Below are 27816 nucleotides of genomic sequence, written 5' to 3'. Positions count from 1 at the left end.
ACCCTCTGCTGCAATGCAATGGAGTTGATCCGTGCAAGTAATCCTCACTGAAGCCAATGGGAGGACAGCAGATTTGGTTAAAGTGCTTGCATCACCAGATCCCAGGTTAAGAAACAAAGTCATAGCAACAAAAACTACCACATGAAGAAGCAGAAGGGAGGAAAAGGGAATAATTAATTTTGTTGTTGTAAGTCCAGAACCTGTTATGTCTTGAGGCCATAAAATGATCAGCAGGAAGAAAAAAATTAGAAGAATATTTGTTTCCTGAAATGTGTAAAATGTGTACATTTAATCAATTGCCTGTTCTGTAGGGATTTTATTGCTAATTTCATAATTCACATCTATTTTTCCCAATTTTCTGTGGAAGAATCAGTCTGAATTAAGGATCTGTTAAGCAAACGAGGGTGTATAAGAAAACTGAAAAGCAGTAAAACCCAAGTCTGGACCATACATATTCTGCAGAAGTAGTAGTTTTGATGAATAAGATACACAGGCAAAAAAAAAAGCATTTAAGGAGAAAATATTGTATGACATAACTGTCATCCCATTGACTTTGTGCTGGGAAAGAGTTCTGAGTTGCAGAACTGGAAGTGAGCACGGGCTCAAGCTCCAAGGAGGTATTTTACTTTCTGACCCTGGTTTGTCTCTGACCAGCACAATGGTAAGAGGCTTCTGAATTGTTTTGGAGAAAGTAACATAAATATACTGACTGCATATGGGAAGGGTGTTTTTATATGGTAAGTGTAACTGTAAGGAGGGTTTGGTATTCCTAAATGAATATTTAAAGCAAATGTGTGATAAGTTCTTCACTGGCAGTTTGACTTGTGAGTCATGTTGCACAGTCCCCAACCATGCCCCTCTCTATTTATAAAGTCATGCCTTGCTATATCTGACTTGCTAAATAAGCCTTTCAAATTGTGGAGGGGATTCTGGTGGCACGTTATGGGAACCAGGGAATAATTTAGAAGAGTAAGGGAAGTTAGAAAGGATACGACAAATCACTGTATGCTGGCTGCCTTCTGAAGAACAGAGCAAATGCGCTGTTTGGCTTTTTCACCATGAAAATATCCAGGACACAGGGGCTGATGACTTCCGTCTGCTGGGCACAAGGTGGGGAAAGAAGAGTAGAGTGAGAGTTTGTCTGACCTGAGCCCCTGTATATGCTTCAGGATGGGTAGAGGAACAGAGGGAGATTACCCCAGCTAGTGGGGGTCCCTGCTGGCATCTGCCCAGGGCCCTGCCACATGAGAGAGCTCTTTCCGGGTAACTGCCCACCAGCTGGCTGTCGGCAGTGGGGTGCCTCGGTGCTGACAGGGCTTTGACATGCAGGAGGGGGAGCAGACACATCTCCAGAGCTGTGCCCTCCTCCCTAGGGCTCCAACTGGAGCTGGGAAAAGAGCATGTTGCCAAATGCTGGTAACATAATGTGTTATCAAGTAGGTGCAGGGCAGGGGAGATGAGGCAAAGGGATATGAGGAATTCAGTGGAAATTGTACTGGGAAGCACAGCAGTGGTTCCACTAAAGGCAAAAAGAAGAGTCCTGACTATTTTGACCATATGCTCTTCACAGGCAACAGGCAAAGAGGGACAAAGACGTGTAATTTTTTTTTTCAAAGGGTGGTCCACCATGTTTGTAATCTTCTTTAGAAAGCAGACTGATGGGATAACAGAGTCATCTGTTTCTGAGACTTTAGTGACTGAAGGTACTGGCTTTATTCCTGCTCACCTCTTTCCGTGTGCCTCCAGGAGCTAACTGTTTTCTGGTGGACATGGTTTGGCTCTAATTGACCTCACGGGAAGGCAATTTCTTTCCTACCTAGCTCAGCAATACTGGACTGTCTTAGTGCTCATTCAGCTTTCCTGAGCACCTTCCTCCGCAGTGGTCTTGGGGTAGGCAGTGGGTGTGAGAACCACGAGGACACTGTATGGAAACAGTCATGTTGGGCTGTACAACTACAAATGAATGAGTATTTCATAGCCAGAGGGAGATGTTGCTCCACCCTTGCAGGGAGTGGAGAACAGGAGCATGGTGATGGCAGGGATGCCCACACAGCTGTGTGAGTACCAGGAGCACAGGCTAGAGTCTCAAACTCCCAGTTTCCTCTCACAGGAGTAAAACCACCCACCTTGTCAGCCACTGGTAGCAAAATGCACTGCTCAGGTTTGCTCGTGGTTAATGCTCGTTTTTTCTCTCAGCAAGCATGTAGCTACTACTGAACTTCTCCAGTGAGCTTGGCTCAGTCCAGCTTTTTTAGTTCCCCCAAGTTTCCTTACATTGTACATCACCCCTGATGCAGGGTAAGTGGCAGGTAAAACAGGAATAATTTCTTTCTCACTGGGGCAGCAGGTGAATGTTATTGCTGGTGCAGGAGCCAGCAAGCTGCACAACCAGCTCTTCACTGCTCCAGAAACAGCTCCCTGCAGCACCCTTGGCCCCCTTAGCAACAAAACCAGCACATAATTCTCCACAAGTAGCCCATCTGACACTTAGAGTGGTGTTTCTGGACACCGACGGTTCATTTTGTGTGAGGTGGCAGGGGTGAGGAGGTCAGGGCACCATGGTGGTTTTGTGCAGGGAGAGGTCTGGTTCACAGGCAGCTGAGGCTAGATTCACACCAGCAAACTGGGAAGATGAAAGTCAGCCTAACACCACACTCAGAGCCAACAGGTTCCTCGTGCCGAGTAGATAATTCATTATAAACAATATATGCAGATGTCAGCGCTCTCTAGGGGAGCTGCTCACAAGCGGTGCACAGGTTTTTTTCAAGGGCATCCATTTGTCAAAACCATTCTCAAGATAACTTCTGGTGCCTTGGAGGGATGTTGTGCTTCAAGCACTGGGCACAGATTGCGCTTGTTCCCCATCCTCTCTGAACCGAAAGCCTGATGCCAAGCCATGTGATGGCAGAACTGAGGTACTCTTTGTTGGGACACTGCAGGATCCATAGCTGCTGTTTGATTGCAGCTGGCTTTTTTGGGGGCTATCCCTGTGAGGAGGCTGCTTTGCAGCAGGGCGTTAGGATGCAGAGCTCTAGAGGGGACAAACAGGTGTCTGGAGACAAATGACTAAGATTTTAATCTGGAAAGACATGGGCAAACTGCTGTAGTGTCTGCTTTTCTGTATTTTAAGTCAGTACTCTGTTGAACTAGTTTTTCTCCCAGGAAGCAATGATGAAACCCTTAAGACATGATGGGAGATTTTACAAAATGCTGTGTGGTGTGAGGGGCTGCAGATAGCACATATACACACGCCCCTCACCCCCACCAAGTTGGGCTGGTGATTTAACTACAGAACTGGAGGAGACCAGGGCTGATGGGTGTGTGTTCTTCGCTGCCCATGCAGCAAGGGCCGTGGAGCGCAGGGCAATGCCAGACCACAGGCCAGGAGGGCTGACATTCAGCCCTGATGGCTTCACAGTGCTGCTGACAGCAGGGCTGAGTCCCCACCACAGGGCTGTCCTGCCTCCGGCAGCTACCAGCAGGTCACCGGCATGCACCTCAGCCTCCCCAGGGTGTTTTGCTTTTCCTTGCCTTTCAGCAGCATTTCTGCCTGCTCCCTCTCATGGGCAGAGCTGGGGGATGCTAAGTTTAGAAACCCAGACCCAGAACGTCCCTTTCCAAAAAGAAAACTGCAAAGCTGGTGACCAGTCGGTAGTGCTTAGCACCTATGCATGTGCTGGGGTTGCTACCTAGGCAAAGGAAGGAGTATGATAAGACTTTAATCTCCCTCCTCTGGAGGATAAATGAGCCCTGACTACAGTGGCGTTTCCCAGCCCGGTAACGAAATGGCTGATCGCACGCCTCTCACTAGCTGCAGAGACCTGCTTACAGAGAGTATGCACATCTGCAGACTCCAAAGGGTTAAAAATAGATCCCACCCCGTTGATGGCACATTTTATGTCCATTAAAGGTGTTCCATGCATTTCATCCCAACAGTCTCTGTGAGACCTGAGAAAATACCTTCATGTTGCTGGCATTTTGTTCAAGGCTCTTTCTGTTTTTTAAGCCTGTGGCTGCCTGGGCTGTCTCCCCATTTGGAGAGCTATTTCAGGGGGGCTGCATTTGCCCCTGGCTGCCCTGTTCTGAATGAGCAACTGCAGTGTGATTGCTGGCACGTTTGTGGTGCTCCCCACTGCAGTCCTGCCCCATCACATAGTCAGCAGATAATGAGTTTATATCTCTAAGCAAGGCGGGGACCTGCTCTCTAAATGGCTAAAATGTTTTTCTTCTTTTTGATTTTTTGGGGTTTTTTTGATGAGCCAATGAATACTTGTTAGAAGAGGGCTGTCCTTTCTGTCATTTATTCACATTGGCCATATGGGATGATGGTACTACTTTTAGGGTGGACATCACAGCAGGTATCTGGCACATGTATTCCTTCAAGCATCCTCCAGGTGTGCTATAAGAAACATCTGAGGCTGGAGCTCTGTGCACCGGCCATCCTAGCCCATGAGAGACCCACCCCTGGCCTGGCACCCTCCCCAACCCCATTGGAGCTTCAGGAGTCAGCTCCCCAGTGCTGCCACCTCCCCTCCACAGGTGGGCAGGGGTCTAATGGTGTGTGCTGGGCACACTGTGACCCTCATCTCCATGTGGGTAGGGTCCAGCCTTAGTTGGCGCTGCTGGACAGGGGTTCCTACACATGGCTCCTGGGGCCAAGGAGGCTGCTTAGGATGTGGATGGGGTGATTGGTGTAGCACAGAAAAGAACACTTGGGAAGATTCAGAAGAAGGACAAGCAAAGAGGAGCTGTTATGGGTCCTGCCGTGGTGGCACTGGTCTGCAGCCTTTGAGGCATGTGCTGCTGCTGCAGTGGCAGGGAGCAGGAAGCAAGGCAGAGTGCTCATGGTAGAGGGATACCAGCAGGTTTCCTTTGCAGAGAGATGTTGGCAGAAGCTGTGAGCTGCTTGAAAAGGGGCTTTCTCTGCTGGCATCCACCAGGTCACGCACAGCCAAGGCCACCACCTCATGCCATGCGAAACCCAAGAAAGCCTGGATAATGTCCAAAGGGCGGATGAAATTCCCATATCGAGCAAGCTCCACTGTAGCTCTGCTAAAGCCCAGAGAGGTTTGCCTTCGTGGGAGGACCTGGATGGTTTTATAAGGGGCTCCATTCCTCCCACAGGAGCCTCCAGCCAGTCAGCATGGCTGAGACCATATTAGGGATGCCTTTCCCTGAGTGTGAACTGTGTGTTCCCATCACATTCCCCATAGGAAGGCTCCCCATGAAGTCCCCCTTACCCTGACTTAAAGAGGCAATGAAGGCAGTGCCTTTGGGTGAGAGGCAGGGACGATGGTGCCAGATTGCTCATCCTCCAAGCTAGCATTTATCCCAGATAGGTATAACTGAGGACAAGCCAGGGTGCCAGCATGGAGAAAAGGGGAAGCTGTCAGCCTGTGCCCAGCCTAGTGCTCATGATTTTCCAGCCTGCCTTTGCCTTCCTGACCACCATTTCCCGGTTTCTTTCTGCTGCCCTTGTGAAATTTTGGAAGCAGATAAGAAACTCAGCTTAGCAGCTGAGCCCTATTCATGATCAGAGCTGAGCCCTTGATGAGACTGGCTTTATTTGGGACTGACTCTAGGCAGGCCGCAGCACTGCCTCATCAAGAAGCTGAGAGTCCTGCACACCAGTGGGGTACTGCTAAGGGCAGGTAAACCCCCTCTTGGGAGCTCCCTGCATACTCTTCCTCCTTTCCCTGTCCCCATTGTGGCGTCCTCCTCCACTCTATGTCCTCATCAGGAGACCAGAGGTCCTTTGGGACTGCTTCTCTAGGTGGGCTGGGGAAGAGCTTTTAATACACAAATTTTTCTGAACTGGTGCTGTAGATGCTTTAGAAAAAAAAGAGATATAGCTGTGGCAATCTTCAGTGGGCAATCTCAAAGCACACACTCATGGCACTGAGATCCTTAAATGCAGTTTATGTTGGGATGAGGGGTTTTTTGCATTGAAGACCCACCTGTTTCCAGGGGGAGGAACACTGATATTAGGTTACACAGATTTCACAAACTGACGTTGAAATCAGCCCAGAGTCACCACTGAGTTGCCACTAATTTCTGATGTTTAAAATCAGATTCAGAAATATGAACTTGAGCCGGGCTTTTTCCTGAGCCCTCTCATTGCAAATTCTGTGAAGTTTTTTCAAGCATTAAATTATTTTCTGCAAATCATTTATTATTACCCATCAGTTTACTTGGGAAACTGAGATCCATCGCTGTGCAGGCTGTTGATCGATTCAGGAATGGCACTGGGCTCCAAGACAAGCAGGTGCCAGATTTGCTTGTGGGAAATGGTGGGGCATGTGGGTTCCTATGCTGGGAAAAACATCCCACAGCCATAGGAACAACTTCTGTTCCCATCACCTAGAGGCTGACTCTAGCCTAGCAGTGATGGTCTGAAAGACCGACCTTTCAGACTTAATAATTTCAGCAGCACTCCCTTACTGCTGTGAGATAGGGAGCAGGTTACAGCACAGGTGCCCTGTTTATCTCTCAAAAATTGTGTACTCTCAGTGACAGATGGGCTCTCAGAGGTAGCCTACCAATGCTAGAGATTTGTAATCCCTTGCTTGTTGCAAATGCCATACCAGTCTCTTGGGTGCTGTGCTGTGGTCCAGGGCCAACAGGAGGAGAGGAAGAAGTGCCTGGGATAGATAAAGGAATATGAGCAGGAATAACAACAAAAGTAATCCTGGCCAGTGGCCAGACTACTGTCCCAGAGCTCCAAAGGGAAGAGAGCATGAGCAGAAAACAGCTTTGTGCAGGATTATGAGCTTGAGATAATGTTGGAAGAAAGTATGTGGGCTCAGATACTTCTCCATTGCCCATCTCTCCCTGAATGGGTGCACACAGGTTGCCTCCTGCCTCAGCTCACAGAGGTGATATCCTGGAAGTGTTACTGAGACCCTGAACTTGACAATGTCTTGCATGTTTTGTGTGTTGTACTCTGCCACTGGCAGCATGATGCATATCTGTCTTGATGACTTTTTTTGGAAGTGAGATCCCACCACATGGTGAACTGCCTTGATCCCTGCTTCTGCTTTCTTTCAGGGGAACTTCAGAAATGACACAAATTATTTCTGACAGACATTCAAAACCCAGGCGCTTCCAGACTAGCTTTCTTTGTTTTGAACTATGCCCTTTAAGCATGGTGAAGGAGAGGTGGCTGCAGGTTCCCACAGTGGCCCCAAGCCTTTTGCAGATCCCTAAGTTGGAGATGGCAAGTGAATACACGTGGATTTTCAGGGAGCAGCTGAATCTGGATTTACACCCCATTCACTAGCCACTTGGGAAGAAGAGAAGTGTGGGGTGAGCATCCAGGGTCACCAGCCAGCCTGCTGGTCACTGAGGCTGCTTAAGCAGGAGATAAAAAGGGAGCAGTTGGGGAAAGTCTCCCGACTCTCCTGCCACTTACTCAGCTGGTGTCTATACTTGGATTTTCCTCAGATTGAGTGGGCAGCCTGCAAATGCGTTGCTGGGGGCAGTATCTTGACAAGTATCTTGTTACTGGAGGCTGTAAAATCTATTCCCTTCCCTTCACCATTCAGCAGTGGTGTGCAACCATGCAACCTTAAGGAGCCAGGAAAAAAAGAGGGAAAAAAGGGCTGACACCAGGATGGATTTTATTCTTTGCTACTGCAACAGTTTTAAATCTGGGAGCTGAACTGCATTCACAGCGTGAGGTGAACAGCCAGCCTTGCTGAGTGCCCAGTCCAGGACTCAGAGCTGCAGCAACCAGAGGACACTCAGCAGTGGGAGATGCCTCTCCCTGCTCCTGAGCACGTTCCTAGCACACAACCCAAGGAACTACATCTCTACACTATGCTGCTGTGTGTGCTTGGAGGCACAGCTACTCGGCTGTAATGGTAAAAAAAGCTTCAAGTTGCTCCAAGAAAAATGTGAGATTTGTACAAGTAACAGGATTTATGATACAGGAAGAGGGATTGCAGGGCTTCCCCAGCAGGTCATAACCCGTGATGGCCATGGCCAAGTTTCCCAGGATCAGGCAGTTTGGGGGGACTTCTGCAGCCAAGTGCACTACTGTTGACTAACCTGCCACACAGAGCATTCAAACTGGCTCTTCTGATCCTTCTCCCCTGACAGTGTTACCCTGTTGGCAGCTGGCGCAGAGCTCAAAAGGATAATAGCCCACGAAACCAAAGAACCTCCATCTGCGGGATTAACCAGGCTACTGTTAACAGCATGATGGCTTGTTTTGTGAAGTGATTGGGATGGCTACCCCCAGTGTTTGGCAGAGATTGACTGATCTAGGTGAGGCAGAGTTTCACAGGAAGACTATGATTTTACCCTGTCTGGCAAAATTTTCTTGCTGATTTGAGTTTTATGCAGTTAAATACTTTAAAAATGCAAATAAGAAACAGCTTATTTCTTTTCTCCAGTTTCTCTCTCCTCCAGACTTTACCCAAACAAACTCAGCAGCCCAGTTTTAGATCCTGACAGTTTTAGCTCCTAATTCAGCTGGAAGCCAGTCTGTGGATCTGAAAGATGTGTTGACATGTAATTTTCCATTCCTACTACATATAAACTGTCCATTATCCCCCCTTATTGCCTGGAGCCAGACAGAGGTGTAGTGGCAAAAGACTGCAAGTCAAAAGTGCATGTAAACTACCCATTTGTCTTTCTGTGACCATACTCTGCAAAATAACATTCATGCTCATTTTTCATTATGTGCTACTTTTTGAATAAAAATCAGATTATCTCTCTGCTGTTAACTTTGCCGTGGTTATTTCAGATAGAAATAAGACTGTTTTCTAGGCCAGGCTGCTATCCTCCCTAGTGAGAAGCTCTGGTGCTCCCATTCAAACAGAGGTAGTGGAGTAAATCAGGACTCCTGGGGCTTGGCATCAATTAGTCATCTACCATGGATCTGATTTGAAACTCTCAACCTGCCTGGCCACATGGTTTGCTACCTGTAGAGGAGCAATAATAAGGATTAAGAGGCATAACTAAGATCCTCTGGGGAAAAGTGCTTTAAAAGGAAAAAGCATGTTTAGAATTTCAGTGTTATGGTTCAAATGGTGTCTTTATTTCATTTTTTAATGAAGGCAAACCCCCAGCAAAATATGCAAGGGAGGAAACTCTAGTGTTAGTATCAGCCTCATAAATGTTGTACTTTCTCATTTAGGAATCATTTAATAACTGATTCTCAGCCCCTGGAAGTCTCTGCCATGAGGTATCGAAGCCAAAACCCATTAGGATTAAATTAATAATAATGTTTATACAGCTACACTGAGAATATCCAGAGCTTCTATGTCAAGGATGGTGAATGATTATTGTCTGGCACATACAGAGCTGCTTGGCTCTAGCTGGAGGGGTGAGGGAGGATTTGCTCTCCACCCAAGACTGTCTCAGCATTCTGCCCCGGAGCTGCCGAATGTCTCTGGAGCTGGTTTGGGATGTTGGGCCCTGTTGCCTGTCAGTTGCTACACTGTAAGTGTGAAGATAGATTGTGGCAGGCCATGGAGAACCTGCCCAGCACCCACAGCTGCTACTTGCATCATCCTTTGGCAACACGTGAATTTCAATATCAGCGTTGCTGCATGTCTCTGCACACTTCTGTTGCAGGTCTTTTTATACAAATGGTCCCCAGTTGCTTTCCAAGCCCAGCTACTACCTGTCCCCCAGACACTGTGGGATGTACATGCAAACCATTGGACGGGAGGGTTGGGCTTCAAAGGAGAAACTTGAGCAGTAGTGTGAAGGTGCAGATCACCTCATAGCACATGGGCAGCTGGACATTCATCTTCATGCCAACAAGTGTACTAAACCTGCTGTGGTACAATGGAGAGGATGGGTGGAAGCAGCTACCAACAATACTGTGTTATTCACAAAGCATCGCCACCTTGCAGGCTGTTATGAAGAATAGGTGCCTGCTCGGAAGAGGGCAGAGTTTAGGAAAAAAAATGCAGAAAACGACGGTGTGCCAGGATCTGGAGTTTGCCATTCTGGTATTTCCTGTGTGAAGGCTGAGACATGGATGAGTGATTGGGCAGTAGGTTTATGGGAACACCAGGAGAAGTTTGGTCCTGCAGAAGGTGATTCCTTCCTTCTCTATCAGGAAGGGAAAAAGCCATCAGAGAGTAACCATGTGCCTCTGATATAGATGTGTCTTCTTAAACTGGTGTCAGGGTTTAACTCCAGCTGGCAACTCACTACTAAGCAGTGGCTTGCTCACTCCCTTCACCCCCCTGGTGGGACAGGGAGGAGAATCAGGAGAAAAAAACACACTAAACTTGTGGGTTGAGGTAAGGACAGGTCAATAATTGAAATAAAGTAAAATAAATTAATACTAGTTATAATAATAACAATAATAATATATAATGACAGCAATAAACATGAGGAGGAGAGAGACGTAAAACCCAAGAGAAACCAGTGATGCACAATACAGTTACTCACCACCCACTGGCAGATGCCTAGCTCGTCCCTGAGCAGCAATCAGTGGCTCCTGGGCAACATCCCCCAATTTATATACTAGGAATGACATTCTGTGGTAAAGAATATCCCTTAGCCGGTTCAGGTCAGCTGTCCAAACCAGAGTCCAGGTTAACCGGGGAGCAATCTTCATTCCTCTTTGGCTAGCGTTGATACAGCAGCTTTCTCTTGTGCTGTCTTCAGTTACAGGTGTTTCTATACCTATTGTTCTCTGTTATTTTCCAAGAAATGCCCTCTGTTGCAGCATGTGGTGCTGAGGACGTGACTGGACAGCAGTGGTACCACAGAGGTTCCACTGAGGGCAACAGGAGAAGGCACCAGGGACAACCCAGATGCCACTGAAGCCCTCAGTGGAGATAACGAATGAGCAAGGCAGCTCCCAAATGTAATCCCCAGGATAGCGCTGAGGGGGAAAACTGCTGCATCTGCCTGGTTTTATTGCACCAAAGTATGTGGGCAAGGCTTCTGCACATCCTATATACTCTGCATGTAGGGCACCATGTGTGGCACAGCATGGCAAGAAGGTGCTCTAAGGAGCTCTCTCTCGTACTTGAAGCCATTGTGTGATGGTAGTCACGTCAGGAGTGCTATTTCTGTGCCTCTCTTCCCGGTAAATACACTGCCCAGACTCTGCTTCCTTGTAGCTCTATCACCACCTACCCCTGTGAGCAGACAGCAGAGCTGAAGGGAGCTGGAGAAGCATTAATGGGTTTTAAAATGGAGCTTAACAGGTTTATGAATGCAGATGTACAGTGTGCCTACCTGCAACACTAGGCACTGGATGCCAGTGCAATTGGCCTCTCCTGATGGCATTTTTCTGAATCGTGGAGGGGGACCCTCGATTTGCCCAATATCCTGCTCTCACGGGCTGTGGAGATAATCACAAGGGCTAGGGGATTGTGAGGGCTAGAGGGGAATATCTCAGTGATTCTGAAAGGTCAGGCAACATCTGTGCTCCTCTCACTCATGCCTGGGTACCACGGAGTGGCAAAGGCTAAATCAGTCCACTTGAAAACAGAGCTATATTCTGGTTGGTCTGAGTATCGATTAAACTAAGTCAATTTGGTTATGTTAGCTGTAGCGAGGATTGTATCAATGTACCTTACAGGCTGAGGTGCTGTATGTAATTCCCACCCCCTCACCTTAAAGCCACCAGCACTTTTGTTACACCGAAGAGTCCTTGCCAGCGTTTTCCACTCCGGTATCTGTGTCAGCTTGCGTTTTTCCATTTCTGTCAGTCAGAGCAAGGAAAAATAATGTTTGCTTCCTTATTAGTAAAACAAACAAAAAAAAAAAAACACGAAAGAAAGAAAGAAAAAAAAAGACAGTTTCCTAGAACTGTTTCTGAAAATCCGTCAGTGCCCCCGTGTGTCGGAGTGGGGACCGGAGAGGCGGCCGGAGAGCCACCGTGCAGAGTCTGCGCACGGCAAGGGGGAATCAGGTTTGCAGGTGCCCAGAATAGGGCGTTTGCAGCCGGCCAGCGGCTTGGCCCTCTCAGAGGGGTGCTGTGAAATGTGCGTGATGCTGTGGCAAAGGCACTGCAGCAACCCTCCCCAAGGACAATCATATCCCACAGGGGCACGATTCAGTGCGATGCCCTAAATACAGAGTGTGTGAGAGAGAAGGAAATACCCAGAAATCGCTGAAGAGCCGAGGATGCGTGTCCATGTGTGGGTGGGCAGGCAAGCAGGGCGGAGGGCGCCCTGGTTTCTGCATTTGTTTCCGAAGCGACGGCGGTCGGCTAGCGCAAAGCTGGATTAGGCGAATCCTGTTCCGGTGCTCGCTCCGGGTTTTTAAAACAGATTAGTACAAAATGGAGTGAGGTCCCTGTAGTTGCAGACGCCCTCGCCTCCCTCCAGGCCCGGGTCCCGGCTGCTGCCCATCTTTTTGGTCTTGCAGAAGCAGAGCAGAAACCAGCAGCTCCCCCCGCGGTTACCCCGCGGCCCGGGGTGCTGCGCGCAGAAAGAGCTGCAGTTGCATCAGTTCTGACGCACCGCACGGACTCGCTGGGTTTAAATGTCCCCCGACAGACGCTGCGCATCGCCAGGCTGCTCCCTCAGCCGGGCGGCGGGGCGGCTTTCCCGGAGCCCCAGTTGATGCAGGGACCACCCGGGCCCAGGGCTGCGGTGCTGTGTGGTGTATTTTTTATTTTATTTTATTTTTCGTTTATTTTCATTTTATCTCATCCCCTTCCCCGTACCTCCTCCCCGCTCCTCCCGCTCCCCCCGCGGGGCGGTCGGGGGCGGAGCCGGGCGCCGCTGTTTGGATTTAAACGTTGCAGCGGGAGGGGGCGGGCTCGACCGGCGGATCCCGGTTCTCGGCTGCGGCTCCCGGCTCCCGCTCCCGGCCCCGCCATGGTGGTGCCAGCGCGTCGCGTGAAGACGGAGTACATGAAGCGCTTCAAGGAGCCCAAATGGGAGTCGTGCGGCGCCTGCTACCTGGAGCTGCTGCACTACCGCCTCAGCCGCCGGCTCCTGGAGCAGGCGCACCGGCCCTGGCTCTGGGACGGCTGGGAGCAGGACAGCGGCAGCGGTGGCGGCAGCACCGCCGCGTCCCCTTCGCCGCCGGGCGCCGGCAGCCCCGCGGCCGCGCAGGAGGAGGAGCCACCGGCGGCCGGAGCGGCAGCGGCAGAGCCGAGCGAGACGGGACGGGCGAGCCCCGGTAGGGAGCGTGGGGATGGCGGGGGGGACACGTGTGTCCCGTGCGGCTCGAGCCCCGGGTCCCTCTGGCCAGGCCGCGCTGCCCTGCCCCGCTCTGCGGGGCACGGTAGGGATGGCTCTGCCCAGGCCGCCCTGCCGTGCCAGGGGATGCTGATCACCCATCCCGGGGCCTGATCCAGGCCCAGCGGGGTGACCGTGCGGGAGCACCCGGCCGCCGCCTGGAGCATCTTACCCGCTCCCAGCCCGACAGTGGCACCACTCATCAGCGGGAGCCCTAGTACGGTTTAGCCGGGTCCTTGCTAGGCCTGCGGAGAAGCCGTAGCTGCGGCATTGGAGGTGTCTCTTTAAAGAGCCAAGTGGTGGTGGTAACTCTCATCCTGAGTCACAGCCACTTATGTAAACTGTTGCCATGGGAGCGGAACATCGCTGCAATTATATAAGCAGGTTCTCCGTCAAAAGCAGTGGCAAGTTGGACTGTATGCCAGTGGCTGGCACTTAACGCAACTGCTTTCCTGGATTTGCACAAATAATCTGTGTCGGCTGAACACTTGGTTCTTAATGCTTCGTGAGGTTTGGTCTTGGGTTCACAGCTGAGTACAGGCAACTTCGTAAGCTGAGCGGGTGCAGAGCTGAGAACATTTTGTTCTCTTCGGGCAGAGGAACTGCCTTTCAATGTCTCAAGATTTAATTATTAGAGTGGGTAGAGAGATAATAGCACTGTCAAGCTTCCTAAGTTGATATTCTTTTGTTCCATAAGATATTGTCTCCTACTTGTAATGAGAGAATACTGTATCTGGCAGCCATTGATTGGTGCTTTGCAATGTGTTTTGAATCATCTGTATATATCTGTTGTACAGTAGCAGGGAAAATCCTTGAGAATTGTTCAGTTAACTTAATGCTGCCTTTTTTTTTTTTCTTGGAGTTAGATGTGCTTGTTTGGAGCGGTGAAATTAATCTGATTCAATGTCCTTTGGGGCCTGAGGTTTCCAGAATGATCTGTATTCTGATATTCAAGGCTAAACTGCATTCATTGTCCTTAAGAATACCATGTTATACAAAAGCTTTAGCTATGTTATCATCTGTTCAAGAGGCCTGGTGTTTCAGAGCATGCCAGTGATGTTGGGTTCTGCAGTGAGCTGCAGTCCTCTTGGCTGGGTGAGCCTGTGGTACCTAGGCCCCACGGTGGGGAGGAAGTGCACATAGCTGCTGGCTGCCAGGGTCATGTACTCCACCTCCACAATGTTGTCCTGGTTTCAGTTGGGATAGAGATAATTTTATTTCTGGTAGCTGGTACATGTTGAGTGCTGGATTCAGTATGAGAATAATGCTGATAACATACTGATGTTGTAGTTATTGTTCAGTAGTGCTTATCCTAAATCAAGGACTTTTCAGTTTCCCATGCTAGTCAGCAGGTGCACAGGAAGCTGGGAAGGAGCATTGCCAGGGCAGCTGATCCAAACTGGCCAAAGGGATACTCTGTACCATAGAATGCCATGCCCAGTATATGAACTGGAGGGGGTTGTCCAGGAGCCACCAATCCTGCTTGGGGATGGGTTGGGCATCGTTCTGCAGCTGGTGAGCAATTTTATTGTGTGCAGCACTAATTTCTCTTGGGTTTTATTCTTTTATCTTTTTGTCTTCATTTTCATTATTATATTTTACTTCCATTATAAAAGTGTGCTTATCTCAATCTATGAGTTTTTTTGGTTCTCTTTCCCACCCCACTGTGGAGTGAGTGGCTGTGTGATACTTAGTTGCTAGCTGGGTTAAACTGCAACAGCTGTGCAGCGATGGAAGCACCCCAGCTCACCAGTATGTAACAAAGTATTAATAGCCCTGTTTGTGCTTTCCTAGATCAGGCCTTCCGGAAGTTAGATTGGGAGTATGTGACGAAGACATGCACAGCATCTCAGTGAGAAGTACTAAGGAATTCCAAAAGACTGGGGAACGGTTGCATGGCAAAAGGCAATGCTGTTTAAAGGCTTGGCTTCTAGTTGGAGGAGGGTGGAAGCTATTGAAGCTGCTCTTGGAACTTGACATTCCCACCTTTTATGATGCAGTTTGAATACATACCAATCTGGGTCAGTTGTGGTAGGGACCAGAATTTCTCTTCATTCTTCTCATTGAGCTTGTGGATAGAGCAGGTAAGCCTGCTACAATCTGGATGGGACTGGCAGTTGCCAAGGCTAGAGTCTGCTGGCCAGGGTGCTCTGCTCACTCCTCAACCTCTCCCTGATTCTCTCCCAGACTGCTCCCTGGGGAAAGATCCAGCTGGAGTTACTTGGCAGCCTGATTCTGGTTGGGTCGTTTTTAGCAGAGGATGAAAGCTTGATGGCACTTTCTGTTGTCAGCGGTGGTGTATGTGACTATCCAGTGCATGCATAGTCATGTCCTCAGTACTGTGTCAGTGGCAAAGGGACTGTGGAGCAACAGTGGTCTGCCAGGTTGTAGGATTTTGGGCAATTGTGCCTCTGTAACTGATCAACTTTGCCATTGCTCCTGTAGGGGAATGCCTGATGTTCTATAAGGTCCTTGCTTTTTGTACCTGTAATGGGAGAAAAATCTATACTTAAGCTTAATATCTTTGCTAAGTGCCTTAGGATAAACATTTTTAAGTTCTGCAATTATTGAAGAGCTTTGCTAAGTCCTTAGCAAAAGGACTGAAAACAATTCTGCTTAGGCAGCTGGATTTAGTGGATATTTATTGTATCTTAATGTACATGTGAATACACAAGCACGTGACTCATTCAGTATTGGACAATTATAAGGACGTATTTTTCTTCTGCTTAGTGGCTGGCTAATTAAAGCATGTGGAGGAGATAACATAGAAACTACCACTCTGTGAAGCTTCCATTATTCAACTGCCTTTTTTTTTTTCCCCACTCTGAAAGAACTTAATTACACTGTGGGGGTAGCTGTGTGTACTTATATTGATGACATCTTTTGTCTTCTGAATCTGACATCCACCCACATGCTATAGCATCCTAGTTGTTACCTGGCTACTGCTGCTTCCTGCTGTTCTGTGGGAAATCTGATTTCTGTCTGAGTGGTATGAACAGTGCTTGTGGCCAAGTATGTATAGCCAGCAGTAATGTTGACTAATATCTGAGGTAAATCCAATACGAAATGGTATGTGTGCCCTGGTTGCTTCTTTTCCTCATTAAGATGAGCCTGTGTGTGTTTGTAAAAGTCTGTGAATGCTTCTGGTGTGTGTGGAGAAAGTGCATGTAGGCAGTTTGGCTTTAAGGTTTACTGGTGTTGCTCTAAAATACTACCAATGCGAACACCTGGGATAGCACCTGGGACAAAGGTTTTTGTCACTGTATCTTGCCCTGAAGCTACAGCTGAGTGATACTAGGGTGTGCTTGGGAGCAACTTTGGGTTAATTCCTTCTGGGCCTTCACTTGCAGCAACGGTTTCTGGGATTCTTCCATGGAACATGCTCAGGCACAGATGTGCTTTAAACATAATCCAACAAAATCTTGACCTAAATCAACGGGTGTAGTTGTGGTGTGGACACATCCTTAAAGCTGTCAACAGAACCCAGTGGGCTGGTAAGTAAAAGACAGAAGCTCTTGGCAGCAGTGCTGCTGTCAGACCTGTTGCTTGTGAAATGACACTGCTGCACAGGCATGCAGGATGAAGGGACCTTTCAATCCTTATTGCCATTTTGCCCTCAGCATTTTGTGCAGTGGTCTTAAGTGACAGCAGTGACAAGCTGCCATCAAAACAGTTGCCTCAACAGTATTTGGAAAGTGACTGATCTGGATTAGTGCAACTCAGCAGAAGGTCCAATTTCATACTTGTTCCCTAATCTTGTCTGTCATCATGTTGCAGGTGTATTTGCTGGCCCAAGAACATGTGAAGGAGTAGCTTGTGGTGGGGAAAGAAGACAAGGGTGTCAGTTCAAGGGTTTATAGTATTATTATTCAAAGTTGCTTCATTTTTTTTTTTTGGAAACAAGCTTTGCTAACAAGCCAAACTAGTCATTACTTTCTGAACTCTGCTGCAGATGAAGCTTGTGTGAATCTGACCAACTGTGAGCTGCTGTGTGGATGCTAGCTCTGGTACTGCATCATATAAGATCTGCCTTGAAGAAATGATGCAATCTATTTCAGCTGTAGTAGCTACTTTCTACTCAGCTGTAGTCTATTCATACCCACAACCGAATATATTCCCCTTTCAAGAGGCCTTGAAGCCCTGACCCATTGGTGGAGGTGTTTGTATTAGAGTAGGAAACTTCGAGTTCTGCCAGTGACAGTTCAAGAACAAAGTGCTTCTCCTGATCTGGAGGTAGTGCTGTAAAGAGCCAACGATTTTATATAGAGATAATACTGTTGACCCCTACGACCTGGCCTGTGGGTCTAATCAGAAGGCTGTTGATATTCTTAGTAAGTCAGCAGGGCCTTTGAAATGGGGGTCCTGTCTGCCCCACGGAGCATCCAATGTTGTGGGAGGGGGAAGATTCACTTGAGCTTTTCTTGCTTGAGCCTGGAGTGGAGCTGTTATGCAAGCAGGGCGATGCAGCAGGGTTTAAGTGACCTCTTCTGGGCAGGAGCTTTCAACAGCAACATCGGGTGGGCCTAACAGCCTTGTTCTGTCTGTTAAGCACTTAATCCCCTCCTGTCCATCCAGTGTGCTCTGCTTAGCATCCATGATGCAGTTTTAAATGTTCCTAGCTTTTTCCCTCTCCTGTCTAATCCCTGTAGCGCTGCAAGCCAGTCAGTTCTGAGTTTCTTGTGTCTGCTGGAGCTGGTGCTCTGTGTGGGAAGGAGGAGATGGGTAGGTGTTGCTGGTGCCTGGACTCGCTGAGCGGCTGGGGTCTAAGTCCTGCTATCAGCTGCTACTTCTGTCTTCCTGTGAAAAGGGCTGTCTAGCAATGGCTTGGATATAAACCATAGTTTTAAATAAAAGACTTAAATAACTGTTAGATATCTGCCTTGTGCCTTCACCAATAGAATTCCGCATAAATGCACCACAGGAGTGAATTCACTGAAATACCTGCTTTAATAGCAGGTGCTTGTAAGTGCTACAGTACACTCTGGCATACAGCATTTACTGTAAGACTGTGCACAACAGGCCTCTGTTTGTCATTTACCCATATGCTTTTATTGCTATTTTGGGACAAGCTGGCTCAATCACTTCTGGACCAGCTGGAGCTATATCCTAGTGAGCAGCATCCCCAGGCATGGCTATTGCCTTGTTTTTTAAAGCTAAAGTATCCATACAATTGTGGAGCCCCCACTTTCCAATATTTTTAAGTCTTTAAATGCTACTTCTGTTCCCGAACTCAGCGTTGCTTCATCCTCCTTTGTAGAGAAGGAAGATGCCATTTGCCCCTGAAGAGAGGACAGAACACCTTCCCAGAATCAAAGCACTCCTGTTTCAGGATTGGCAGCAATGTGTCCCCTTTCAGTGTTTTATTTTCTCAAAACAGTGCTCCCTTCTGATAATGGATCTAGCCAGCCTCTCCTTAGGAGTGGCTGTGGAGAGAGAGATGCTCAGATAGTATTTTGTAAGGGGATAGCTCTCTGCTCCCTGTTTACAGCCATGATGAATGAGCTGTCTTGTTTTAGAAGTGAAACTGTGTGTCCCAGAGACCAGGACACTATGCAAAGCAAGTCTGTTACCACACTGAGGTCACTGCTGCTTGCCTTTTATCCAGCCTTAGCTATAATACCTGAAACTATGTGACATTGATCTGGCCATTCGTTGTTCTTACTTTGTCACTCCTTTGGAATTGACTACTTTTTTTTGTGGTTTTGTGGGGACATTCAATTGAATTCTTACCAAATACAGCTCTAAACACTTTACCGTTGCTGGCTGCTCTTTACCAAATACTCAGCTGTACTGCTGTATATAATCTGCAGCTGAATGCTACACCTGCACTGATTGGAAGATGTGTATTGGCAAGCCTGAACAGGGCCCAGCACCAGGGCCTCTGTGCTGGTTGTCAGCAAGTAGAAAGTGTGCTGGCAAGGCTAATAGCTTGCAAGAGAGCATAAGGCTTGCCTTATGGGAATTCTGGGGCATGTGGCAAGTCTTGATATCTTTACCCTATAACCGTGAAGTAAGTGCAAGAGTAAATGGATGCTTAACCAATGTGCCAGGCAAGTAACTTGTATTTCAGCAGAGCTGGATGGATGCAGAAGTGAAATTAAAGCAGTGTCAGATGTGGTATGTACTTGCTTGACTAGCTAAATCACAGCAATTAGCAGGAATGATTGCTATTTTGTCACAGGATTGGAAATCCCTTCTGCTTTTAGTGATGAAGACACTTGGGTAAAATTTTTACTAGTTGTCTATGCAAGCAAGCCTTAAACCAGATGAACCCCTTCTATGCCAGTAGAGGAATTTCTTCTGTACATACCAGCATATGCTGGTGGTGGTTGAAAGTTCTGAGTCTTGGAACAGAGGTGGTTTGCAGCTCATCCCTACCAGAACCAGAAATGGATGGTGTGATAAAAAACTTGCAAGTTTGGTGTGTTTGTCACCACAGTTTGAGTGTATTGCTGTGTGTGTCTAGAAGAAAGCAGCGTCTAATGCTCAAAGCTGTGGACTTAAAGGGAGTCACTAGTGGACTCCTATCCTGTTTAAAAAAGAAAAGGCTGTAGTTGCCTTTTACATGAAAGGCGTGGTTGGCCTAGAAGTCCCAGAGACTTCAGATCACAATGTCTTAGTGGCCACATTCAATGTATAGCATACGCTTCCAGCTTGCCCACACTACTGTTTAAGATTTGCAAGATGGAGAATGAAAACAGGGTTCTGTGTATTTACTTTTTTCCAAAGTCATATTTCACTAATGTAAGCAGTATATTTGATTAGACTCACTCAGTATAGAATAACAGAATCAGTTAGGTTGGAAAAGACCTTTAAAATTGAATTCAACCACTATCTTAGCATTGCCAAGTCCATCAGTAAATGTCCCAAAGTGAATCACCTACATGTCTTTAAATACCTCCATGCGTGGTGACTCAACCACTTCCCTGGGCAGCCTGTTCCAATGCTTGACATCCATTTTGGAGAAGGAATTTTTCTTAATATCCAATCTAGACCTCCCCTGATGCGATTTGAGGCCATTTCTTCTTGCTCTATTGCTTGTTACCTGGGAGAAGAGACCAATTCCTATCTGGCTACAACCTCCTTTCAGGTGATTGTAGAGTGTGATAAGGTCCCCCCCAGCCTCCTTTTCTCCAGGCTAAACAACCCCATCTCCTTCCGCCACTCCTAACATGACTTACTCTCTAGACCCTTCCCCAGCTCTGTTGGCTTCTCTGGACAGCACTTCAATGACCTTTTTGTAGTGAGGGGCCCAAAACTGAACACAGGATTTGAGGTGCAGCCTAACCAGTGCCACAAACAAAGGAAAACTAGTTCCTCCCTAGCACTATAATGAAAGAAGATTGGATCTTCTCGAACAGTTGTTTCCCTGTGTTTTTATTATTTAATATTTTATATAATGCTGATTCAGCCTTCAGTGATGATCCACAACTGCAATAACATAGTCTTTAAATTTTCTCACAAATCTTAGTCTACATATCCAGTGCCTGGAGGACAATTGCTGGACCCTTGTTATGGAAGGCTTAAACATGTGGGGGACATGAGCCTTGGAGAACAATGCCTGTAGAGAATGGTCCTTTAAATGGACAGCATGCTGTCTGTTCTGTGAAGTAAGGGTGGTGTCTACCACATTGTAGGTTTCTGCTTCATACTCTCCTCTCCTCCATAAACAGAAAATCATAATAGGGGTATATGTATAAACAGGGAGCTTGAAAATGAATCACTTTTCTTTCAGCAGAAGCTTATATTATGAGGGATTTAATATTGCACGTACTCTTATCAGACTTAATTTCTGACTGGCTGGCAGCATCTATGTGGCATTCAGCAGTCCATCTGTTTGCTGTCTGGAAGATGGAAGGATGAAACAGTGAAGACACAAGTTCATTGGAAACAATCATTAAAATTCTGCCTGGAGCTATTGGTTATCTGTAACCTCACCAGTGAAAGGCGTTTTTAAGTATGTGAAAGCTGTATTGTAGTCACTAAAGAAAGAATGAAGACATTTAAGCAAGGTATATGTCTGTTGCTAAGGAAGTAATGACATCTTCCATTTCTAAAAAAAGCACAGCTTCAATGATGTATTGAGAGGATGTGCAAATCAGACACTTATATGTTGTCATTGGGAACTTAAAGGACAACTTTTCTTTTTTTTTTTTCTTTAGAGAAAGAAAAAGAAGATCAAGAAAAGCAGGAGAAGGAAGAGCAAGAAAAAACTGTAGAACACACTTCTGAAAAGGAAGCAGACAAAACCAGCCGTACAGGACGACGTCCAAGTCGAAGTGCCTTGTCCAGTCGTAATGATCGCAAATCAGCCAAAAGTCCTCAAAGGACAGATGCACCAAAGGAGAATAAACATCCATTTGCTCTGTATGGATGGGGAGAAAGACAGACAGATACTGGAAGCCAGAAAACTCACAATGTCCGTGCTTCTGCTTCAGTGAATGAAGTAAGTGAAAGCTTCTGTTTCAGTCAAGGGCAGTGACTACTTAGTGCTTAGATAAAGTAAAGTAAAACTGCTCAGGGTTCCCTTTATTTGAATGCATGGAGATTCTAGCAATAAGTTCTAGAAATAAACCTGGAGAGGTTTGAGATGTCCAAATAAAATAGCTCTTAACTGTTAAGTGGTTTTGAAACTTCCATGTTTGACTAATACTTGAAATTCTGTTTAAACCTTGGCAATCTTGTTTCTGGCTGTTACAGTGTTACTGGCTGCTAACTAGCTGTTATAAATATAGTTCTACACTTCAAACACAACAACAGCAAAGCAGCAGGGAGTTAGCACCAGGCATTCCCCAGCAGGCAGGTGTATAAACACTGCAGTAGTGCTTGTGCTGTGAAAGAGTGACTTTTGCTGGGGCACTTCCCAGAATACAAGCCTCAGTGAGAGGGTATGAATGCTTGGCTGCTAAAATGTCTTGTCTAGCAGCCTGTTTTGGTGGGTTGCCAGCAGGAAACTTTGCCTACAGAATGGTCTATCGGATGGCTGATGGATTACAGGGCTGGTGTAAATAACAAAACACCACAAATAAAATTCATATGGACAGCATCACAATTCTGCTGTATTGGGGGTCTGTTTCCTGGACAAACAGCAAGGTTGGAGCCTATTATAACAAACAGATTAATTTCTTTCTTTTATGTAACTTTCCTAGTCTGCTAAAACATAATCCTTAATGTATCCCTGCCAGTGTCTTGTCCTTTTCTTACTACTGATGTAGATTCTGACTTTATGACCCAAGATACCTGAGGATTGAGGTGGGTGGGTAGCCTTGATGTGCAAGATGGAGCTGGCTTTTGATGGGCTGTTTTGGAAGGGGTTTGAAGCCCAGCCTTTTCCCTCTTGGACTGCTCAACCCTTTGAGGAAAATGTGGAACTTCAGCCTTTCAGCCCTGAAAAGAAACTGCCTTTCCTGATAATGGACACTGTTGCTGAATTGATAAGCTTTGGTCAGTTCTCATAATAGTTGACTGGCTCTTTATGTTCAAGCCTAAAAGAGGCTGATGCCTGACTTGACCAGAGGTATTTATACCTTTTAAGACTTCTAATATTTCTTATGCTAGAAACAGTTACAGAACGCCTAAGATCACCAGAGGTCTTGGGTTTGGACTGAATGGGCAGAATATTTCTGGAACACTCCCAATTATGCAGTGCTTTTTCACTAAGGATGCTTCTTTAAGTATGAACTCACTACTTACTGCCTAGCAAGGTTACTTTTTCTTGAATGTCTGAAAGGTGTTATTTTCCCTTAATTGAGATGGGAGACAGAGTTTTAAATCTGGAGAGAGAAGCAAGCAAATACAGAAACTGGATCTTTGGATTAAATTTTGGGGAAACCATGATGATTTATTAATATAAAAATGTATGTAGTTGTGTGTTCAGCATATGGTTCAAAATTAAGATCTTCAGTCTCTAATAAGGTTTTACTAATATGGCTCAGATTTTAAGGAATGCTTGGGCATATTGAGAGGTGCTTAAGAATTTAAATGGTAGAAGAACTGAAGTTTTTAGAATGTCTGAGTAAGACTATGAAACATTCAAGATTTTTGGAATCATTTAAGAGTGGGAAGCAGGAAAGATAATGTAGAACAGAATTTGAAGAATTTTTTTAATGAAAAAAAAAATCTCTGCTTCTGTTAGCGGTACAAATTACAGAAGAAAATATAATCTTGCTCGCAAGCCCTGTTTCTTCAGGGTGGGGGATTGGGACAAATAAAAAGCGATTCTCAGCATTCCTGGGGGGTTCCTAGGCTGTTTTCCTGCTGTAATATTAACTCTGGTCTTTTAGATTCATGAGTCTGCTCTACGAGCAAAGAACAGGAGACAAGTGGAGAAAAGGAAGCTTTCTCAGAGAAGAGTACGATCAGCAGAAGCAGAAACAGCTTGGCGAACAAAGCCCTCCCCAGCAGATAACCCTTGGATGACAGAGTATATGAGATGCTACTCAGCAAGAGCTCTCTGAATTTGGATTCCCTTAGGCATCCTCAAAAGAAGTTGCGCATATCAGGACACTGGTGCAAGGAACCAAACTACTTATGCAAGGTTTTTATAGGGAGTTTCCAGCTGTTAAAATATTTGTTACAATGTTTTTATCTTGGCTACCTACCTCACAGTGGGGTGTATGGGTGTATCCTTGGAGCCATAACATTTGAAGAGGCTTTTAGATATAATTACCCAAACTTTTAAACAATTCCCCTTTTGGGAATTTTTCTAATGCTTCAGTTGATTTGCTTTCAGGATGGGGGGGAGGAACCTCAGCATGCAGGGAGTCAAAGCAAATACTTTTTTGATTGTGGTTACAAATAATCTGTTGTCCCATATTTAAAAATCCAAGTAATGGGGAGATACTGTTAGGGAAAGACTTTCAAGGTGTGATGGAGGTGCCTTTGTATTTATAATGCTATTTGATTCAATACTTTTACCAAAATAAGTATATGAAGACAGGCAGCAGGAAGCCAGTGGGTCTGGTAAACAGCACTAATAAATGTAGATGCTTTAGGCAGGCAAATACCAAGTATTGTCTGCATACAGAAACTTTAAAAACCCCCAAAACAAACCTTGTTTGATTAGAGAATCTGCTGATGCTAACTTTTATTGCTGTTTCTAAGGTCATTAGAATAAACTACTCGTTTTCAGGGCAAGAAACAGCTACAGGATTGTTTTGCTGTTGCTGTTCCTGTTGTACCAAATAACTAATGTAGACAATCATTATCTGATAGCTGCTGCTCAATACGCAGTTGCTTGTTCTACCAGTATCGAGTTGTGCCACTGTACTAACCTTATGGTCACACTTAAGTCTACACTTAATCATGTAAATTCATTGAAGGAGAGGGCTGGCTCCTTTCTAATGAAGTCTATTTTTAACACTTCAGAATATCTATTATGCTCAGTGGAGGTCAGAGTGCAATATGCATTCCATGTGAAGGTACTATAGAAGTACATTGTTAAAGGGTTTAAACTTGAAAATTGTGTTGATAAAACTCATAGATGAAGTCCTGAGAAGCTTCCTGCCTCTCAGAATTGGTGCAGAACCCCTCACTGTGAGGGGATGGGGAGGGGGCAAGGGCTAGGGCTAGGAGGGGTGTATCCTTTAGTAAACAAGAGCATATAACTGAGTTTGAACATTTTCACTTTGTAGGTCCTACTTCTATGTAGTAAGACAGTCATTGTGATATCCTCAGTGGTTATTTCCCTCATGTGGCTGTAAAATATCTTTTCAGTTTTATAACCATGCTTTAAGCAGATTATTGCTGTAGTCGTGAGCTTCAAAGTTTTGTTCAAGCATGTTGTGTGTTAGTTACATGTGTTGGTTATCTCAGTTTAACTGTTTTGAAGCTTGTGTTTTACAGGCTGGACACTTTCCCACAGGAAGCACACTTGCACTTCTGCAGCAGAAGTCTGCACTAGTTTTAGTTTCATTCTCAGTGACAGGACGGACTCTAGAATTACTATTGCAACACAGTACACACACTTAGTGAAAAGTTTGATTGTGTTATTGAAAGCAATTGCACAAAGGGACCAAGTACTGCTGCCTCCTAGTGTTAATTATATTGCATCAGTAAAGGTTCAATTACTCACAATTTTAATCTTACTAAAAAGTCCTAGAATACGTGAAGTTATAATCTGATTTTTAAACTTGCCTTTTAAGCATAAAGCTATAAAAATACAACTCTTGTTCAAGGTTACCTATTTAAGATCTTATAGCTTTTAAGTCTGGGAATGCAAAGTATGATTAAGAATGTTTTATACACAGCAAAATCCCTGTATTTCAACTTCTAATAAACCACAGGCTAGAACTTCCTAAAGCTATAGAACAGCGCCCAAGCCTGCGGAAAATGATTCCAGAGGATGCCTTTGCTCCATGAGATTGTTTTTATTTCCTTTTATGCTGTGTTTTCCTCTTTAAATAGCTGCTGTAAATACGCTTAGGTTGCTTCTGATGCTGGTTCAATTTGGAAAGCCACCCTAGCTTTGAACAACAGTGTCAAAGCACCAATTCAGTAGTGTTTAACAGCCTTATTCAATAAAAACTCTGCCTGTTCCTGTTGCTGACAGGCTTTGTAGGCTTTCTGTAGCTACAGCAAATGGACTGCACCCTCAGTGCATTTTGTCACATTCAACCGTTTCCATGATTGTGTAGGGCAGGACTCACCTTGCCATGCTTTTGAAGACAGCTTCTACGGTTCTCTCCTCCCACAGAAAATGGAGGAGCCAAGATGACTACTGTGCCTGCCTTAAATACCCACTTTTGGAGAAGATGTATCTCCTGTTAGGTGTTGGTTTTTTGAATAATTATAGGAGGCTTACGTGTCTTCTGTCTTGGATATTGGGTACCACAACTTTAAACATCTCAAATAGACTTGTTCTATGTGTTCAATAAAGCATGAGAATTTTCAACAGCATCAAGGCTGCTGTATACTGAGGAGACCATCTAGTTCTAATCCTTGTCCAGTCAAGAGCTGTTCCCCATAAAGACCACTTTTTAGAAGATAGTAGAGACACTAATTAGGCCACATGAGTCATTGTTTTGCTTTTTCAAAAAGTCTGTAGCTAAAAATAATCCCTGGGTGCTATGTTGGTACTATCTTGGTTTAAGTAATAAAATGCCTGAAGTGAGGGGTAAATTTTTCTGCAAATCAGGCAGCCTTCCTGCATTTGGGCATTATTTAACTAAAAAGCTAGTAGTTTGCTTAGACTATATGAAATAGTATAGTTCTGGACACTGCAAGCTGTATGTGCAAAGTATTTGGTCTGAAAACTGTTGGTGTTGTGATATTAACAAATGAAAAGCCAACTGAATTGTAAAGTAGAACTTTTCACATGTAAAAGCTTTAACTATATTCCATAGATTCTTACAGGAGGTGGCTGTTTTGCTTCAAATTGGACTCACTAAAAATTGATAGTAAATATCTCTCTACCAATTAAGGAAGTTCTGAACTTTGCCTTGCATGGACTCTTGAATTCAGTCAAGTGAAGGACGCTTCTCACTCCTGTTTTAGAAATAAAACTTTTCTGGTAAGAACACAGTAAATTTCCAGTTCTCCAAAGTCTTCATGAAAATAACTGTTTATTCCTTTTTGCTTCTGAAAGTACTTAGCTAAGTGAAACAGGAATTTTACAGTGTGTAATGCTGCAATTTAATTATAGTGTTGTGAAGACTAGTGTTTACAGTGTAAAATGTTACCATGAAAACTGCATTAAGAATGTCCCTGTAAAATACTGTAGCATGCCTGTTCAGTCACTGCTGTCACATCTTTGCAACTATGAAATACTGACTTTTCCACTGGATGCTGAGATAGTCAAGGTGATCACTAAACTTAGAGCCAAACTTAACAAAACTGAGGGACAGATGTGAATTTTTGGTATTTTATCCAGGTAGCAAATGTACATTTAAATTGAATTTTTCATGTGTAGGGAAGTGTATCTGCTTTCATTTTTTTATGGTATAATGCAGTGCCACTGAACTATAAAGGCCTCTCTGACTTTTTTTTACTGGGATAGGGACCAAATGCTAGCAATCTGAGGGCCTTACATGTGGGAACCTGGATGTTCCAGTTTGTTTTCCAGCTCAGATGGTGCACTCAGCAGCAAAGCCATATATGGAGCCTGACTCAACACCTTGACAGTAGCCCCCATGAAATTAGGGGTATAATTGAATGGGAAGCTGCCTCAGCTATTGTTAGCACTGAATTCACTTTAAAAACAATAGGGAAATACCATCTAAGCTTGAAGCAATATGTGTTTTTTAAAGTTTTTAAACAGTATTTGTTTTTAATGCTTCTGTATTGTCTATATTTAATAGCGTAGTGTCAACTTGTACATGTGAATAAAATGAGTGACACAAAGTGCCTTGACTGCTTCTTCTTTGCTTTTTGGGGGTCTCAGATTTTTCTCCCTTACAAGGTGCTTTAGTTCCTGCATGCAAACTGTGGCTTCTGCTTTTCCCAGATATTCTCTCCTGGAAAGTAAGTGACAAGACAGGCTTCTGTAATGACTAATGCTGGGTAAGAGGTTAGATTACAGTTACAATTCCAGTCTCCTATAGTTCTTCTGTAACTCTCCCAGAGATTCTTAATACTTAATATCCTTTCCTGATGTGAACCACTTTTTTTCCCCACTATAATAAGAAAAAGAAAAAGAGCTCTAAAGTGG

At 45.5% G+C, this 27816-nt stretch overlaps 1 protein-coding gene across 1 annotated transcript; it reads left to right on the top strand.

Moving 5' to 3' along the window:
- The first annotated feature begins 12736 nt into the window (after nucleotides 1–12736).
- On the top strand, nucleotides 12737–27512 carry CCSAP (centriole, cilia and spindle associated protein). Its single transcript, XM_027685558.1, has 3 exons — nucleotides 12737–13110; nucleotides 21332–21615; nucleotides 23453–27512. Exons 1-3 carry the CDS (start codon nucleotides 12804–12806, stop codon nucleotides 23624–23626), a joined length of 765 nt encoding a protein of 254 aa, XP_027541359.1. The 5' UTR covers nucleotides 12737–12803; the 3' UTR covers nucleotides 23627–27512.
- The last annotated feature ends 304 nt before the right edge of the window (nucleotides 27513–27816 follow it).

The sequence above is a fragment of the Neopelma chrysocephalum genome, unplaced genomic scaffold (assembly GCF_003984885.1).
Source record: "Neopelma chrysocephalum unplaced genomic scaffold, ASM398488v2 Primary Assembly neopelma1_23, whole genome shotgun sequence".
Classification (NCBI taxonomy): Eukaryota; Metazoa; Chordata; class Aves; order Passeriformes; family Pipridae; genus Neopelma; species Neopelma chrysocephalum.
The sequence above is the reverse complement of the archived record's forward strand: the minus strand, read 5'-3'. Positions and strand labels throughout refer to the sequence as shown.

Excerpts from the sequence above, each read along its gene's own strand:
- CCSAP (XM_027685558.1), top strand. The coding sequence starts at position 12,804 with ATGGTGGTGCCAGCGCGTCGCGTGAAGACGGAGTACATGAAGCGCTTC. Across the intron at positions 13,111-21,331 it reads GACGGGACGGGCGAGCCCCG|AGAAAGAAAAAGAAGATCAA; the intron begins GTAGGGAGCGTG and ends TTTTTTCTTTAG. Across the intron at positions 21,616-23,452 it reads CTTCTGCTTCAGTGAATGAA|ATTCATGAGTCTGCTCTACG; the intron begins GTAAGTGAAAGC and ends CTGGTCTTTTAG.